Source organism: Anarhichas minor, unplaced genomic scaffold (genome assembly GCF_050575085.1).
Source record: "Anarhichas minor isolate MPS153535 unplaced genomic scaffold, ASM5057508v1 ptg000003l, whole genome shotgun sequence".
Taxonomy (NCBI): Eukaryota; Metazoa; Chordata; class Actinopteri; order Perciformes; family Anarhichadidae; genus Anarhichas; species Anarhichas minor.
Genome location: NW_027466449.1, coordinates 15,062,994 through 15,082,807, shown reverse-complemented (window position 1 = coordinate 15,082,807; position 19,814 = coordinate 15,062,994). Strand labels below are relative to the sequence as shown.

The window sequence follows — 19,814 nt, the reverse complement described above, 5'->3', positions numbered from 1 at the left end:
TGAGAGGGACCATAAGGCCAAAATTAATTTGAAAGTGTGAGGATTAAAGCTCTGATTGCTCAGTGGCCTTCCATAAGTAGGTTATTGTCTTAAGTTATAACCTCCCCCCCCCCCCCCCCCCCCACCCCCACACACACACACACATAATTTCTCTCAAGCATACTTAAGCATGCTACAGCTAAAGTTAAATGATGATAATTTTGGCTCAACAGTTATATTTTTAAGCTATTTGTTATGCTTCATATAAAGCCAAATAATACATATTTTCATATTAATAAAGGATCAGGTGTTCCCGGTCTTTAACTTCACTGTTTTGGTTCATTCTCATGGTGTCACTTTTGGCAGCAGACAGCTGTTTTCAACGCTCTTCAAACCGACTGTACACCATTTAGTAGCTAAAGAGCCGGATATTTAGAGCAGCAGCTTGTGTAGAGCAAAGGAGAAATAAAAAGAGGAGCAAATATTGGACCATTATTCATCAGGTGGACAGAAACACCATCTCCAAATAAATGCTGGTGCCTGATGTGTAAATACGCCACTGTCTGCTAAAAGTTTAATCTGTAAAGTGTGTTCACAGTCTGTCAAGAAAAAATGCCACAAATGCTATAGGCGTCACCTTGAGACAGCTTAATTTTTTTCATAAAGTCTGAAAGAAAATACCAAATGAGATATCGTACGGAGTTACAAACGCTCTCTATAACCTTCTAATATCAGGTCATCTTGGGAAGTGTATGAACTTTCTTGCATCACTTTGCTGACAAACACTTACTTTGAAGGCTGCTCACAGGATTTAAAAGGCAGAAGCTCTTATTTCATGTCAGAGGTCAGAGCCAAAATTACAACTTGAGGCTCTCTAAGAAGTGTGACACGCCGTGTGACATGCAGTTCTGACTGAAAACATCTCGCCTGATCCCTTAATTGAGCACTGAAGTGTCGTTGCGTCGGTGTGGATGGAGTTTAGCTGAAGCGGCGGGGTCGTGCGGTGCAGACAGCAGCGTCTGCACCCAGCGAGGACTGACGACTGGAGCAGCATAATAACTTTCTGCAGCTACTTTAAACAGGTGTGTCTCTAACACCCAGAGAGAGAGAGAGAGAGGGAGAGAGAGAGGGCCGGGCCAGACAGCACGCCTCTACCTCGGCTTCAACTTCAGCTCTGCTCCGCTTATCAGAGCAGCAGAGAAACAATGACCAGCAGAGAGTAAACAACGAACGCACAGCCAATTTGCTTTTCAAGATATACCCGTCATTGCCTGCAGTGCACGCCGCGGTGACTGATGTCCTCTATTCTGGGTGGTTATCCGAGCATCACTCACTAAGAGGAAATGCTTGTTTTACCTAATGTCAATGCATAGTGACATGAGGGATGTGTTTAATTTCATTTCATTATACAAACAGTTGCATCATATTTGAAGTGAGTGTGTGGGAGGTAAACGGAGAAAAATGTCCATTCATCCAAATGATGCGTTTGATAAAAAAGGACAAATAATTTCTCCACTCTCTTTGCTTGATGAGAGAAGCGATCGTTTTACATAGATCTCACATATTTGTCTTTAGTGTCAACCCGCAGCCATTTCATCCCACTCGTCTGACACTTGTGGTGTACAAAGTCACAGAATAACTTGGGACTATTAGCGTGTTAAAATGCAGTAACAGATGGAGGCCAAGTGGACTTAATGTGGTGTTAAGCTTTCCATTGCATGTGGAGTTGAAAGACACACGCAAGTACTTGTAATAATCAGTAATCAACAGATGAGCAAAAGAGATCTTCTTGCAGCAAGCAGAATTACAGGACTTTCAGGGGAGCCGTTCAATCCCCATATGAGTGTTCTTTTTCTTTTATTTACGCCCGAGTTGATGGATTTACACGCCGTAAATAAGCCACTGACATTTTATCACCTCAAACCGCTGATACAGCAAACTTGTTAGTTGATCACTAACACATCCAGCAGACACGAAGCAACATTAGCATTCAATTGCAGTCTTGTTTTTGTCCATTTGATTAATGCACGTCCAATATTCACTCTCTTTTAGCGCTGATTTTGCTCTCCACCAACTCCTGGGGAGACATCTGGCTCTTTAGCAGCGTAATGCTTCACTATGTGCACCAGCTACAGTGGCCGACAGTGTCTGGCTGCTGTTTGGTGCTGGACGGGTAGTGTACTGAAAGGCACCCTCAACTGCACTGCCATGCAAATAGTGTGTCGATGCTTCTGTGCTATTTGCATGTATTTGAATCAGGTAATAACATACATTTGGGGCAAAATTGTCCCCTTTCTATGCAAATGAGCCTCATTGCAAAAACAGTCCAATTCACAAAAATCAGCCACACGCAGATACAGTGGAATTATTACCGTCTTCAGAGAGTTGGTGGTAACATTATAAGTGTGGAATGATGTTTTTTCTTTTGTCCTCCGCTTCATCTTCTGAAGTCTGAAAGTGTGCATTTGAAAACACCAAGAGCCCTAACGGACACGGTTTCTCTCCGTCACGTTTAAATTCCTTTCCTGAAGTCTTGAGGAATGCCTCCGCACCTCTTCAGTCATGGGCTACAGCTCACAGTCTCATAAATTCATATTTCGTATTCTCTCTGCCATTGCTGCACTATGCTGCAAAACCCGAAGGGCGTGCTTGCGCTGTAATATCGTTACCGCAATATCTTTTGTGAATTGGACCTTGAGATGGAGAAGATAGCGGTTGCAAGTGATTCAACGGCCGCAATCCATTCTTTGGGAGTTCGCCCATCAGTCCTTAGAGCTTTTGCCCGCTGCGACCAAAAACGACGTTGATGAGCCAATACGTGAACTTCAGACATTATTGACAGTTATTGAACAGTCCGGCCATTTTGTCCTTTCCCCTTTCCTCCTCCCTGTCAGCCTGCAAATGTCTTTCTATCCGTCTCCCAACTCTCCTCTCAGTCTGCATTGTATTCTGTGCGATAATCGCAAAATGTCACAATGATAATCTCTCAAGAGAGTGCAGCATCCAGAGGAAGCGAGGTCTCAACCAATCAACAATACACCACACGCACAAATCCACACGTGGGCCCCCGTGAACTGTGGCTCCTGCCGACGTGCCGTTATTTCCCACAGAAACATTATAAAGTAAAAACAACAGATAAAAGTGTTCCACAAACTCAGACTGCAGGCCAGCGCTGGTTAACTGATTAGCTCAGTAATTGTGGTGGAAATGCCAGTCTGAGGTTGATATAAAAGTGCAAAAGCACATCCAGGAAATACTAATCAGTCTCCTGGCTGTTCTCCCAGGAGGCTGCTGCTGCTGCGGTTGTTGTGAATGCCACTACCTCCTGCAACAGCGCTTTATATATGTTGGTTTGTGTTTCTGTGTGTGTGTGTGTGTTGCATATGTGCTCCGTTGTCTGATCCTCCTGGCAGAGACACTAATATCTCCTACTTTCCCTCAGACGATAATACAAATCGTTAATATGGGCAGAGTAAATTTGGGCAGGATTTTTCCTGCACATTAAAACAAATGACTCATAAAAGCAGTGTCAGTGTAACACATGCAGACAGAGCCTTCCTTGTTCCCATCTCCCGCAGCTTTCTCGATCCATTCAAAAAGCTCAGTTTTTTCTTCTCTCTCCTGTCTTTTGTCCGTTCGTCCTTGCCTCGTTCCGTTCGTTGTAGGTGTGAAACACTGTAGGTGTTTCACACCTACAGTGACTACAGCCCACATCCTCACCTGTCACTACAACTCCTCCCATCTGTCTTTTCTCACTTCGTCCTGCCCTGCGTCCATTTCTCCGACCTCGTCACACGCTGAGCCCCCGTCTGTCTGCGCACAGTTCTTGTGCAGTTTACACAGAAAGAAAGAAAAAAAAAAAGAAAAGAAAAAGACATAAAGGCAGGTTTATTCTGCAGCTGCCTCTCTGTCTTCTTCTCTGTGTGTTTGTGTCTCTGTCAGAGCTGTTTGTGTCAGGATCATTTCATTGTTGACAGGGTTAGTGCTGTCTGCTATCATTCAGCAGCGTTTACGGTACATGTTCCCCGACAATACAGGATTATTAGGAGTTTGTTTGTGTGTGTGTGTGTGTGTGTGTGTGTGCGTGTGTGTTTGTGTATTCCTGCGCATCTGACTGGATAACCAAAATGTTCCTTATGTCCCTCTTAAATTATTCTAACATAGCTTCATTTCTTCCACTCTTCTTTAACAATACCTCATATATTCTGCACGTCTGTGCTACTGCGCTTCATTACAGCAATATCACATTCATACGGAGAGAAATATTAAAATCCAGTACGTCATGTTTTCACGGTGGTCTTGTGAATGTGATTCAATCTGACATGGAAACCATGGAAACATTTAATGCTGTCTTGTCTTAGATTGTAACCATCCTGATCCATCTGATACAAACACACTGCACTACTCACAGTGGGAGAAGAAGTACTCAGATCCTTTACTTAAAGTTACAAAGAGGTACTTTCATGTGGTGTGGATTGTGGCGGTCCCTGTGGACGAAAGTGGTTTCCAGGAACCAGATTCCCTTTAGAAAACCACTCATGTTACTGCAGCAGGTGTCTGTCAGCCTGCTCCAGTCAGTCCTGGTTCTGGTTCTCCCACGCCTCCCTTCCCTCCAGCGGGCCCAGCAATACGACCTGGGTCTCCGGCAGCGTGGTGTCAGTGTTGGCTCCCAGCCAATTATCCCAACCAATCACCAGAGACAAACGTATCTGCCTGAGCCTAACGACATTTTAAGTCGACACTGATGCTTAGCCACTGGGTTTAACAAACTATGGTGTCGGGAGATATTGAGCGTCACAGCTCGACAACGCTTGACAAGGCGTTAGTCCCGCCACTGGCACTGATTGGCTGATCATTAGCTCCCCCATCGCTCGTTGACTCAATTGCTTTTTCAAACGAGAAACCGCTTCTTTATGTTACAATGCCAGAAGAATCAGTCAACTTGAACTCGGTAGAGTGGCCAGATTCAAAGGTCTGCACCCAGACAAGGAAAGGAAACACCTCACAGACATTTGAAACACGACAAGGAACCCAAACTAGACACCTTCTTCTGTCACATCTATCAGAGGCCTTTGTGTCTCTCAGCCAGCCTCTGGAAACACACAATTAGCCTGATTTGGGGTCAGGCGAGTACAGAGGAGCTTGGTGGTCTGAACTGCAGCATCATTGCTCCTCGGTCTCCTCTCCTCCTTAACTCCATCCAGCAGTCTGAGTCACAGCTAGCCCTTTGTGAGCCTGTCTCCGGCCCACATAGCCCTGCCTTCAAGTCACCTGCACTAATCCTCAGGATAAATAAACCATGTGAAGAGCAGCGCAGCCAACCCGGGCTATTTTCAGCCCATCTATGCTTTTTTTTTATTCTTCCTCCTACTTCCCCAGTCCGAAATGTCTTCATAGAAAAGCGGTTCCCCCTCTCAGGCCGGGGCAAATAGAGCGTGCTTGAGCAGCATTACTGATCCGTCTAGAAACCAGCTGGAGTCGTGGAGACGCTGTGTGGCTGTTCGCCCTTTAACAACACGGGATAAGATATCTGCGGTGTTTGAGATGAACACATTTGTTTTGGGTTATTAACGTGGGAGTTACAGTTAAAGGCATGAAAAGAATGATTAGGCTATTAGTATGCAAACACAACCGGTGATGTTTTAAAGCTCAGTCATAGCATTTGATTCCTCTCCCTGTGAAAGCTGATTTCTGCCTTTTGTGGCAAAACTGCACGCCTCCTCTCTTCTTCCATCATTCCTTCTCCTTTTACCTGCACTTGATGATGCACTAAACTGCCCCCTGCTACTCCCTAAAAACCCTCAGTTTCTCCAGTCTTAAGGGGTGGGAATCTAATGGCATAAAAAAAACAAAAGGTAAACAATTAAGACACAGAAATGGAGATAACCTGCAGCTGTTTAATATCACTCAACTGGAGAATTGGTGCCACCAGCTGTTTATCTCAACACATCAAACTCCTAAATATTCACATAATGTTAGTGGATGGAAACACTTATTAATTCACATTTTCTGGAAATTTGTTGAAATTTTGAGCTACATTTGGATGGAAACGAGTCTGAGCTCGTCTATTTCCTTTGTGTTGTTTAAATTGTGTCAATTGTTATTGTTCTATTTACAGTAGACGTGCATTGCGATGAGTCATGTTGGTGTGATGAGTAGTGTGAATGAGTGTTCCTGTATTGTCACCATGCAAATAGCTGCAGAAGCTTATGGGGATCTGACAAACAAACGGAGGTCTTCTCCGAGTTTGGGGGTTCCACATAATAACTGAAGTGACACGCTGGCAGACTTGTAATTTAACATGGCTTTAAACTTGATGGGTTTCATCTGCGGGGACGTAAAGGAGGTGAATGTTCATTAAAGTACCTGTTTGGAAATACGCTCGACAAAGTTGCACTATGGCTCTCCTGCTCGTCTTGCTGCTGACAGTTGACTTTCGTGTACAGGATTACTCTCCATTATGAGGCCAGAGTATTCACCTGCTGATCTGGGTAGTGTGGTTACTCTGCCCCTAAATCAGTCTTTGGAGGCGGTCAGCACTAAATACCACTCGTTCAGCACTTTGGGGCGAATATTAATTTAATCCTCTAAGTGTGTTTGTATGTTTATCGCAGTGGGAAAACATTTAAGAGGCTATTTGGGGGACTTCCTGTGCGCTCATTTCTCCACCTATCCTCTCCTCAAGATCTCTTCATCAAGATTTCTTTTTGTTTTGTTTTGTCTTTGAAAACTCTTCGCTCCTGAGTCGAAAGTGAAAAGGGGGATGTCATGGGAGCAAGGAGAACAAAGGAAAGGACATAAGAGGGAGGGAGGGAAAGGGAGATAGAGAGAGGAGAGAGGAGAGAGCGTGACATGAAAGCGTAATGAGGATTGTCATGCCTATAGGGGCAGATGTGAGGGATGAACTGTGCAGGGCTTGAGATGAAGGAGGAATGCAGACAAAAAAAAAAAAAGGAGCGAAAGACGGGGAAAACAAATGAGGATAAACACTGTGACCGAGAGGTGACATAACTTTGCTGGCTCAGCGCAGGAGGATGCGACAGGTTCCGGAGCCAAGATGTGGAGCGCAGCTGTGCTGACCCGCACGCCGCTGGGCAGTGTGGGTGGTGGCTGTGCTTCACATCTGTCGCGTCAGGCCACAAAACCCAGAGGCAATGCGAGCCTAAGTATATTCCTGCCAGGGGAAAGAAGGGCTGTTTCCCCCCCAGGAGTCTGGTTCTTTTCCAGTTCCCAACACGGGCGGAGCTGTCAGAGAAATCGGAGCTCATCGTCACCCTCTGGGTTGCTTTAGGAGGGTTCAGGTTGCGGCTAAAAACCATCACTATGTGAGCTTTACAGCAGTTTAACTGGAAACCAGACATGAAAGCACTCTGGATTTGTTTCCAATCCTTCACTTCAATGACAACCTCACGCTGCAGAAATGAAACTGTATTTGGGATTTCAAGTGCAGTGCAGAGGGGGGTTTATATGTTTTATTCCGCCGCTAGAGGGTTAGGGTATATTTCATATTACTGCTGACCATTTTTCCAATAGTCAATAGTGACGTATAGAGAAACAGGATTTATAACAAACAGGCTAAAACATGGTGCTTTTAATATCAGTGTTTCTTAAACAGAATCCTTTGTACATTTACAGCCTCATACCACTGAGCTGTCTCGTCTCTTCTCCGAGGTACAGCATGTCTCACATTTTTTCTACAAATGTGCGTCGCCTTCTCGAGGCATGACAGCAGCGATCAGAGTACAGAAATGATAACACAACTGTCACGACAGCAGTGTGCTGGGAGCTTGCAGACACAGATCTATTCCCCGGGTAGAGCTGTCAAAGTCTGAGTTTGACAAATAAAAGAGGGCCAAGCATCAGACCAAGAGAAGGGCTTGTCACGAGTGGGACTCTTTGCTCCGTTCTACTTTACTGGAGTTCACTGGTGAGTGGGAATACCTCCCGAGTCCAATTAGCAGCGATGATTCTCTGCAACTGTTGAGGAGCAGAAGGGGAGCGCTGGGTGCTTTCGATAACTCTGCAAGAACTGCCGGAGCCATTTCTCCGTTCCTCAAAGTGTTTCTCTGGGTGAAGGAACACAATAACTTCACATGAGCCTGATTGGTTTTCCTTTTTCCTTTTTTGTCATTTAAAATGAAATCAATTATCCAAAGAGTATCCTGGAAAGGTTATGGAAAAAACAACAACGTCAACGATGAAAGGAAAAACGATTCTGCCTCTGTTGCTTTTAAGCTGTTATGAGTTGTTAACATTTTGGGGATTTTCAGTTAGATGAGAAGATTGCTGAAACCCTCATGTCTGTATAGTAAATATGAAGCTACAGCTGGTTAGTTTAACTAAACGCTGAATTGTCTTTTTTTGCAACTTTGTTTTTGTACACGAGATTAAATGTGTCAATTAGCGGATTTTGTTGGCCAAAGTCAAGCTAGCTGTTTTCCCGTCCACATGTCCTCAAGTGACATGACAAACTGGCATTTTTTGCGCCCTCAAATCCATTGTTGTCAATGTAGACGCGCGGAAGCTGCTCAAAAGCGTTGCACCCTATTTTTCAGGGTGCAGCGGCTTCACCCAGAGATGAAAAAAACTAAACTTTTGCAACCCTGCAGCGCGCGCTGCATGTCATGTGACGAGGAACAACCAATCACAGCCGGCAGATATCTTTTCTATATTCTGTAAATATCGGACTATATGGAGAAGAAGTTAATCGTGTTAGTGCGGGGCTACCAAGAGCTTTACCATCTGTCCCACAGAGTTTACTTGCGTCACCGTTTTCGTCTGAGGATTTTTCAACATCTGGTTGAAAGGTCCGACAAATCAAGCACTAAAGCAACTGTGACTGATTTACAGTGCTGGAAATCCATTTGTTTTGACTTTGTTTAGTTTAGTCAGCGAGGCTTCCTGCTAAATTATTGCAACATAATCATCACCATCGCAGCACACAGGTTCTGGTTGCTTAGTAACAGCGGTCGCGGCAGGAGCGCAACCTCCCAAACAGCTTGAATAAAAGGATGAAAGCGGCACGGCTGGTGTTTTTAGACGCAACACGTGAACAGCCTCTAAGAATTCTTTAGAAAGAAAACTCAAGTTTCTGATCACACTGAAGTTTAACGTCTCAGGAGAATCCTGTCAACGTGAATCTTGTTTTTAATTTGAAGGTTCAAACTAATATTGTATCTAGCTCCCACTTTTGGGACCACTGTTCATCACACTGGTGTATTATTAAACACCACCTCAGGAAATATATTAGCTGTGAGGATGCAGAAAAATAGACATTTGAAATTCTGTGACAGGAGATGACAACATGCTCGACTTTCTGTGTGTGGCATCAATTGGAAAAGTCTCCCCTCGAGGCAATCACTCCTTTGTTTTGCACATAATGTGGGAAGGCTTTTATTTATTGTTTTAAAGAAGTGATCCTGTCAATTCAGTTGAGTGCTGAATATATATTCGTATCACATACAGCCTGAAATAGTTTCTTATCAGTCTCTTTTTTTATTCTTTTGATCTTTTCACAAAGAACAGTCAGTTGGGATATACCTCTTTCCTTATTCATCAAGCACTTTGCAATGAAACAATGAAAAGATTAACAATGCAATGCATCAAAGACGGTCTTCAAAGGGAGAGCATATTCCAGTTTTCTGGAGCTATGCGGTGATGTAGATAACAAAGGGAAGTTGAGAGGAGAGAAATAAAGGCCTTAAACCTCTCCAGGGGGAACACCTCTCTGCTGCCACTACATTCTGGCCGGATGCAATTTCCTGGACGCCGCAATGCTCTTCAAAGAGAAGAGAAATTGCTCCATCACAGTCGAGAGCCAGGAGGAGGAGGACAGTTTAAAAAAAACAGTCTTGGACTTGTGAGCTACATAAATTAACTACCGGATAAATTATCCATCCCCCTCAAAGTAGACAAAAAACACGGAAAGGTCAATAAGATGCTTGAGTAGGTGTTAGGACTGCACACACACACACACACACACACACACACACACACACACACACACACACACACACACACACACACACACACTACCAACAACTATTTACATGCTTAATATGTGTGCATTTCATATTCCACTGCTGAAATGAATTATTGAGGCAGAACTAAGCAAATGTTTGGGAGCATGTGCTCAGAACCAGAAGGCTGTCTCCAATCCAATCAGGGAAAAGTCATGATGTAATGGTTGGGGGGGGGGGGGGGGGGGGGGGGGTTTTAGGAAAAGAGCACTCTGCTCGGCCAACAACTACTGCATCATTAAAGTGCCACAGAACCACAATCGGCACCTCTCACTGCAAGCGACTGTTCTGTTTGAGGGGGGATTTAATATTTTAACTTCCTATTCTGAGGACAACAAACTCATTCAAGGCCTTGTCATGTTTCAGGGTTCAAAGGTGGTCTTGGCCCACATCGTTTTAATAAATCTTTTCACAGCAGACATTTTAACTTCCTATAGAAGGAACGACTCGTTAACGATGACAGCCAACCCAGGACCAGGACCTCGAACCTGAAGCAGCTAAATAGAGCTCAGCCATCGTTCATTGTATTATTTACACCTGTGTTTCTCCTGCTGTGACATGTCAAAATGTCTGCTGTGACTAAAGTCTCTCTTTAGATTTATGTGGGCCCCAAGGTACCGAAAATAACATTTAAACTTTGCCATAGATGGATAGCTGCTCCAGCTGAACTAAAGGTTGTAACGTATGCATTTATAAAGTTAAGAATGTCACAAGCAATAACAAAATTCATCGCAAGTTTACAAGAGCCCAAAGTCACAGAAAGAGGATCAGCAGCATTTCCATACAATTTAAATTATTGTTATGATATATCTACTAAATGAAATAGCTGACAAATAGTAAACGCCACCCTATGAAATACTATGCACTGGTCTGACTACCGATTTCGACACCATCGCTCTCTTTGCAGCGGTTTTAAAATCGGTGTAATGCTAAAAATAAAATGTGACTGACTTTTCCTCCCCAGAGGGGAAATTAACTTGTTACAGCAGTAAAAAGAAACCTGTCACAAGGTGGAAGTCATGTACTAGAGGAAGGAACGCATGCAGTCGCGGCAGACAGGGACAATTCAATGGTTCAATGACAAAAGTGACGAAATATAGAGGCTTCCTGGTGAGGGTAGCAAGTCAAAACACTGAGGACCTACTGGCAAACCAGAACGAGGCAGGGAAAAGGTGCAGGCAGGCAGACATGAGCAACACGGATAACTGGTAACTGACTGAAGGAAAGGAGCTGAGATATGTACTGCAGGGCTGATAAGGGAAAGTGGGAACAGGTGTGTAGATGGGTGGAAAGTCTGAGGGCATCTGGTTATACTATCATAATGTTGTAATGAGGTGTTGATTCAACTTTATGATCATTTTGGAGGAAGTAGTTTGTACCACGGTTGAACTGAGTTATACTGATGAGTCATATAGTCATTTAGTAAATAAATGCATTATGTAGTAAAAAAAGTCTAGAGGTGGAAATTACAAATCACTTGCTGACTTAAATGCCTTTTACGCCTGTAGTTCAGTTTAGAGATTAAAAGTCAGTGACTTTGCAGTTTGGTCTCTTTATTTTTCTAAGCTAAATGATCGCATCCATTCAATGGTAGTTCAGTATACGTACAGCAGGAAGTGAACACATCACAGTGACATACATAGGTCCAGTTTCGTACAAGTGCAGGACCATCTATTTGTGAAAACCAGTGAAACAACCATAATGTGTTAACTGTCCCAGTCGTTTGATAAGCTTTAAATGAGGAGGTAATCAACTGAATCACAGCTGAGCTGACAGCGAGGCTCTCAGTCACCAGGGAGGGGAGCCTCGCTGCTAAATGCTACGGATTCGTTCAGTGACAAACAACGATTCAGAATACTCACTTCACTTTGAGTTAAGAGACTCGTTAAGAGTCACACTGATGTTTGAATCATTCTTATATAAGTCAACACGAGGCTGTAACTCGACTGAGCAGCTTTTCTTCAGAATAAAACACAAAAGCAAAAGACATTGAATCGAAGATAGAGTGTACAGATTGTAAAACCCTTTAGAGGTAAACTTGTGATTTTGATAAATAGAAAGAACTTGACATAAAGTTGAGACACAGCATAAGCGTGAAAAACTAAATAATAAATTATGCAAATACAAAACACTAAACAAAGGCGAGTGTAAACCGTTATGGTCTTGAGCTGCATTTTAAAAACTATTTGCAGTTTATGAGCCACCTTTAGTCTCCTTTAGTGTAGGCAGGTGCCTGACTACTCGAGTCATCTAATAACTGGGTTGATCCAGACTAATATCACTACTTCAAACTGCATAAAGGCTTCCAGTAGTTCCTATCAATGGGTTCCTGAGAACATTTAAAAAATTGCCCATAAGCAGAAAATATCACCTCAAAGCTACTTCAGTGCAGCTGCTATGCTCTTTGGTGTCAATGTGTATGATTGTGTGTATTTATGTTCCCCCACCCAAAAATATATCGATCTTCTGAGACATCTCTGCTGGTTAAATCAAGGTAAGAACCATTTGGCGCTGTAATATATATATATAAGAGGGTCTACAACCAGAGATGTCCAGCGAAGATAAGCATGAATCTTCTTGGCGAAAGATAAAATACCATTAAACTCAATCCAATCTATTCAGTGAGGCGGCTGTGTGGAATGATCAATGTTCGGCTCCAAATTAAAAACCATGTCTGATGCCAGTGACCGTTGGCAGCGGTGTCTGGGTGTGACAGCAGCAACAGCGAGCTTTTTATGGCAGAGACATTACAGCCTCTACTTTTTGCTGCAGAGTAAACTTACACGAGCATCCGTCACGTGGACATATATAATGTCGGTGGACTGTATAAAAAAATGTCTTTGACCAGCTTCACTGCATCACTCTCCACACCTCCTCTCAACAAGGGTCTCATTTCAAAAAGGACATTGCTGCACAATAACACCTTTGCTTTGGGAGTAAAAAATGATAATAAAAAGATGAAAAGGTAGATGTAAACATTTACTCAGAGCTGTGGGGATTCAAAAGAATAAATAAAAAGCCCAAAAGAATGTTTGATCATGAATTTTAACAAGGACTTGTCGGCACAGATTGAAAACGTATTTTACAGGCAGACTGATAAACACACCCTGATGGTGTCATCGTAAAACAACAAAAAGAAGATTCAATCGTAGAGGTGTATTCCAGACTTTGTTTGACACATGCTCTGGGAATAAAAGACGAACATGTTCACCCAACGACATGTACTGTGAGGTATTTACACCAGAGAAGGTTCTGATTGAAACCAAGAGCATCCACAGACAAAATCACAGCAGGTTTCCCCAGTTTTCCCGAAAACTAACCTAGAAAAATGTGTTTTCCTTCCGTTGGCTCAGAGGTTTGCTCTCTCTTTGCTGTCGGGATTTCATCATTCTTTAAATAGATAGTCCTATGATTTATACAGTGAGTGTTGTCTGCACGCCACTATGAATGAACTGTGTTATTTAAAAAATAAAAAATAAAAGAAATGTTAAAGTAAGAGAAGGCTTGTGATATTCTATATTTTTCTTATTGTAAAAAAATAATAATGAATAGACCAAAACCAACAATGTGTTGAACAACGTGTTAATCTGCTTCACAATACTTTACGACTTTCCTGTCTGTGACTCTTAATCCCCAAATCTTTTTTTGAAGACGAAAATCTTTCTTCTTTTTAAAGCAATCATTTCCTAAAACACGGGCACATTGTAATTTTTAGCAAACGTTACTTAAACAGGATTAAATGGGGCATTTGTTGTGGACTATTTTCAGCGGCGGATTTGGTGCCCAAGTAAGCATTTCAGTAAGAAGGACTGTGTATGTGGGATCCACTCAGAATAAACAGTGCCCACATGTTCATTGTGGTTTATTGATGTGAGAAATCGGCATAATTGGTGTCTATTTTGACTTTTTCTGGTAACGAAAATAGTAATTAATTTTTTGGTTTCAACTGACAATGTCTGACTAGCTTTATCTTGGTATACAAACAGAACAGCATGGCTCATCCTCCCAAATACTGAATGTAAAGGGACGAACTTCTTATACGGCTTTAGCTAGTAATCAACCAGTTATAAATGTCTAACCTGACGTTACTGAGTTCAGCAACAATGTGCTGTGTGGACGAGTGAGGTTTGGACGCCTGCGTCTATTTATGTGCTGCTTTCTTGTCTAGAAAGGCACAAAATATACGTACTGGTGGGTCAAACAGTTGGCTTGTCACGGCTAGCTAGCTTGTAAACCAAGTGCTCTATTTCATTGTATATAACTCTTGTTTAATGTGTAAAATGCAATACATCTTGTTACACTATTCAATAGCATTTTAATAAGCAGTACGTTCATACAGAGGCTATATTGACATTAATTATTCTATTTATGTGCAGTGCTACACTAAACTACCTACCCGTCAGACTGGTACATGGGCTTGTTAAAAAAGAAATGTCTTGTATCAGCGTTTGCAACCTTTACAGGTCTGTGACGCGTTTCTTACTCTGAGCAACGACAGCTCTCAAATGTCAGTAAAACTGTTGCTGTGGGAAAAACCATCCATAAGCCAGAAGCTTGGACGCTGTTCACACAAATATGTCAAAAAAGAGGCTCTATCCTTTTTGGATAATGGGAAACAATGTGCACAATAGCTGCAGTGTCATTATAGTTTTCCTTTCACAGAAAGTTAAAAAAATTAAAATGTTGGTTTTTAATTAATAACCGGGATAAGAGGAACGTGCTATATCAGGCTTTGGCTACACAGACGACACTTGTTAGTGTAGCAGGATGAATTCATTGTTGGTTTTGGTCTTTAACAGGATTTGTTGGCAAATACTAAACTCATCCTTTAATCAAGATTGGATCAAATCGTCTTGGGAGACAAATTACCACTTTGAAGTCCTCCGCTCTGCACTCAGTGCCGTGGAAGTGGCAGGCCAGCAGCATGTCGTTGATGTCGTGGCCGGTTCGGTCGTAGAATTCCCGCATGTTGAAGGGTCGCGGCTTGAAATTATGAAAATCGGCTTTAACCTTCAGGCTCTCCAGGACACTCTCCTCCACAAGATGTATGTCCCTGATCTCATACCTGGAATAAACCGACAGACAGAAAGAAAAGTCAAAGAAGTATTTCATACATTTTAAGTGCAGATTTTATGAAGGTAGGTATGGAGAGAGGAACAGGACTTTGCAGTGAATGATCACTGACGATAAAGTAGACTGCATATATTTGCACACTTCAGGAAGGTTTATGAGTCTTCATCTCAACCGTTCCCCCTCTGAACCAAAGCTAAAAATAATAGAGTCCACAATGAATCACAAGAGACAGACAACCGAGGAACAATATATAGCTGGTTTTCTGGGGCATTTTCTAGCTCTGAACCGATGGCACTACCAGAGTGTAACGCTTTATCGTACAGTAGATAATAAAGTACAGACAAGAGCTGTGCGGGCCCATAAAGACAGTCGTCCATTCACTGTCGATGCAGGAACTTCAGGCCACACATCAACTCCATTCTCACTTAACTGGATTCAAACTTGGAGAAAAATGTGTTTGTGTTAATTGGAATTGTAACAGTAACAGTGATACAATGTTCTGAACGTATTAGCTCGTCCAATGAAATAAAGAATGAATGTTGTCATGTTTCATCATATATTTATTACTAATAGTACGTTGAGTTCTCAAAGGTTTTCTTGCATGGTAACAGCTAAGCCCCAGATATCACCACATACGTAGCTTGGTATTCAGTTACACTGTGATTTTTCATTTTGTCTGCATTACTAGCCCTAGTCTTTTTTTAAACTACATTAGGAATAAAAGGCCTGCAAGTAACTGAGTGGGGAGCCAGACAGCCCACATCAAACACAGCATTTTCAGTGGCACTAAGACATTTCCTTTCATTTAATGGAGCTCACAGAAATCTGACCACGCTGCCTCGTATCAAAAAAGAGCAGACCCGCTGTAAATGCACCCAGCCTCTATACCCTCGCTGTGATCCCCCCATTGAGCTATTATTAAAAATGTCACCATCTTAATGGACTCACCAAAGAGCAAATTGAGTGGAATTTTTTTTTTTTCAGAACACTGCCTCAAATGAAAATTTCTCATACGAATGTGGCCACTCTTGTGTGGATATGGTCTTTCATTGATCTTTTGTGTGACTGACTATTACTGCACCTAATATGTTTTTACGGATGACATTAATACAAACGAGATGCTCTCTTATTTAAGGAAGAGCTTGTAATGTATGATGTATTAGGTACCTGGAACCTTTCAAGCATCAAATCAATAATAAATAACCTCATTCAAGTTTAGAAATTAGTTCAGGGATTATTTTCGTGACATTAAGATTGAATTAGGCCTCATTATGGCAGAGCAGTGGAGTGTTTCTGTTTGATTCAAAGATAACTCAATTCAGGAGAGCCAATCGCTTCCCCCACTGTTTATGTGTTGTGGAAAAACCCGCCAAGAAGGCACTTATGAGTTAAAATCCCATGAGAACGAGCCGCCGGGATCGGCGAAGGCTCGCACTTCAGGATGTGTGCAGCTTAAATATCATGCCACAAGACATTTCCCAGACCAATGACTCCAAACATGGGAAGTGGGCGCAGAACAGTCTTAAATGGATTTCATGCCACAAGCACTTTCATTTCTGGCCGGGGGTATAACAGCTAAGTGTGCCGTTGCATCACCTCTATGCCTTGCCAAGGGAGGCAGGATAATGAGCACTGAACCTACTGCAGAGTGTAAGAGTTGAGATGAGTACACGGAGAAGGAAACTCAGCCATGCTTCGGTCTCAAACTCTGCAAAGTCTTTCATGTGAACTGCTGCCTGGAAATGCGATATTATGAGATGTATTCATTAAAAAAAAAAAAAAAGTCCAGATGGCAAGTGTTGATCATCAGTGACACCAACGTCACAGAAAAAAAGAGCTAATTTTAGTGTTCATTCTGGGATCTTCATTAAAGATTTAGGATAGAAGTTGGCTGCACATCCACATAAAAGTGAAGCCATCAGAGGCCTTCAGCGCTGTATGCTGAGCCCTCACCTTGATCTCTTTAACTGACAGCCTGTCAGAGGTTCAAATCATCGGAGCCTTTCCCCTTTTTTTTGAGTTCTTGATCACTCAGATGACAGACACTGGTCACTAAACGTGGCAAATAACACTATCCTGCTGTTTTGTTTCATTTTGGCTGCTCTTGTTGACATTTGGCACAATATTACAACACCACATAGAGCAACATCTTTCAAACAACTTTCAAAGCCACTCTCTCTATGAGATCTTTCCTCTTTCTCTACTCCTTGGACAGACCTGTGCAACCATCTTCATCCACGTAAACTATCCAGAGAAGTTACCTTTTTTTGACTGCACAGAAACAAAGTGGATTTACTGTGAAGGAGTGGAGTTGTCTTCGGCTCTGTTAAAATCACAGAAACATGAGGATTTAAATGCATAGCTGACAAAGATACCCAGAGCATCAGTCATTTCACTTGTAATCAAAGGAAGCTGACTCTCTGCTTCTTTTCCTCATGTGCATATGTGGTTGCCAGCTCCAGCATCCGGAGCCCTCAGCTGCACCGACAAGGCGGCTGCCGTTCTCCGATTATAGCGCCTCAGTAAATTCAAGCCTGACAAGCACTGAGTGACTCAACAAGGTAGAAACCATTAGAGCTTGACACAATTACCAGAGGATGAAGTATTCAGATCGTTTACCTAAAGTTTGGGAAGGTTATATTGGAGAAACCAACACTAGTACGCTAGATTTGAAAAATGATCCACTAAAAAAAACCAGCCTAGTGTTGCTAACTCTTTTCCAATGAAAGTAGTTAAAAGGTTCAAGGTTCAGAGATCATTTATGGTCATTCTGCAACCAGACGGCAACCTCCGGTTCTGCCCAGTGAAGCCAATGCGGAAGTGTCTTAAAACTTGCATTCTCTCTACTGAACAGCAGGGGGCGACTCCTCTGGTTTCAAAAAGAAGTCTGATTGTATAGAAGTCTATGAGAAAATGACCCTACTTCTCACTTGATTTATTACCTCAGTAAACATCTTAAATATGAGTTTATGGTCTCAATCACTAGTTTAAAGTCTTCTTCAATACAGCATGATGTTCATTTAGTAAATTATGGTCCATTTAGAGTCAAACAGACCATAATTTACTGACAATTTCAATAAGTATAACAAAAGATGTTTTTTTAAATTACCGTACCTAGCTTTAGGTAAAAGTAGAAATACAAAAAACTCCTTTACAAGTAAAAGTCCTGCATTGGAAATATAACTTTAAAGTATTCAAGAATCATTTGCAAAATGTACATAAATAATGAAAATGCAGAAAAGTGGCCCCTGTGAGTGTTATTGCTGATGCAGTTATGTGTAAGCAGCATTTTACTGTTGTAGCTGGTCGACAATTTTGCATTTACAGATACATTAGTAGCAGCATTTTACAAGAACATTGTAGGTTTTGTGTCTAAATCTTAATATGCAAAGTATCTCGTATATAGCTGTCAAATACATCTGATAGTGGTGAAAAAAGTTCAATATTTCCTTCTGAACTGTAGTGGAGTGGAAGTGGCAAAAAAAATGGAACCACAGTAAATGCACCTGAAGTTTGAACTTAAAGTACAGTACTTGAGTAAGTTACATTCCACTACTGATATTTGCAATATGAAACTAATTTATGTATTCACATTAACAGGGGGAAAGGGTGGAGGGTGGAATAAATGATTTGATATGAAGGGAAAACAACATACAGATAATAAAGAATACAGTAGAATGTAGAAACTTTTGAAGTGGTCGTACCTCTGGTTGAGCAGGGCCAGCAGCTCCCCTGCGTGGTACAGGTCATTGCGCGACACCCGGCTGAACCGAAACGCGTTCAGGTTGCAAAAGGTGACCGCGGGGAACGTCATGATCGGGGTCGTGACCTCATCCAGTTTGGTGACGTGCGGGTACTCGAGGTAGAAGTGGATCCGGTCCACGCACACGAACAGCAAGAAGGTCAGAGACCCCAAGAAAAACACGACCCACAGGCAGCGTTTGACGCAGAACCGCTCGTATGTAAAAATGTGAGAGATCCCGTGCAGAGTCGAGCTGTGCGCAAAAACTTCGATGGGTGGAGGTTGATTTGTGTCCATTTCTTCGGTTTCCACTTTGAGATCCATCGTCACCGTGCAACAAGCTCGATCTGAATGCCAGAGTCACAAAAACAGCTTCAAAACACTCGCCGCTGAGAGAAACCGAGCCGATATTCATTCACCTGTGGCATAAGCTGTCATTATCCATCCGAACATGTGCGAACGTGAAGATAACCACTCTTGGACTTGGCGCGGTTTGGTCGCCATCCCTCACGCAGACAGATGGAGAAACATTTTGATCATCCGCCACTCTTTTATGAAAAACAAAAGTCAGACGGGCGGGAATTGCGAGCAGAAGTGATGCATTTCACGAGAGGCGATTGAAAAAGCACGCACAACCCAAATGTCAATAGGAAGATCGATCACTGCTGCGCTACGGTGATGGTTTGCAGGTTTCTCACGGGGGTGCAGTAAAGCAAAGAAAGAAAAAGAGGATTGACAAAGTGTTTCATCAGCCTGCGAATTCGCTGGTCGAGTCCAGTGAAGCACGCACCATTGCTCCACGCCAACAAGAGGAGACCCGGAGACCGAAAAGAGAAAGAATCCTTTTTGACACTCCGGCTCATTTATTAAGAGTTCCCCTGTAGCTGCCCTTTACGCGTGTCCTTTCAAATCCGCAGATTCTCAGGTCCAGTCAGGAGATGTTCTCCACTCTGGAATTAGGAAGAAAAAAAAAAACGTGTTTGGGAGTCATGGCGGTTGGA

General features: G+C 42.5%; 1 protein-coding gene across 2 annotated transcripts in view; it reads right to left on the bottom strand.

The window, feature by feature from the left end:
* LOC142950373 (acid-sensing ion channel 1-like) overlaps positions 1 to 19,137 on the bottom strand; it is a 36,859-nt gene extending 17,722 nt beyond the window's left edge. For both annotated transcript variants that reach the window (XM_076092131.1, XM_076092132.1), the window contains exons 1-2: positions 18,776 to 19,137; positions 14,868 to 15,063 (exon numbers count right to left, since the gene is read on the bottom strand). In XM_076092131.1, coding sequence (XP_075948246.1) covers positions 14,868 to 15,063; positions 18,776 to 19,137 — 558 coding nt within the window. The remainder of the gene's footprint in view (positions 1 to 14,867; positions 15,064 to 18,775) is intronic.
* Between the last annotated feature and the right edge of the window lie 677 nt (positions 19,138 to 19,814).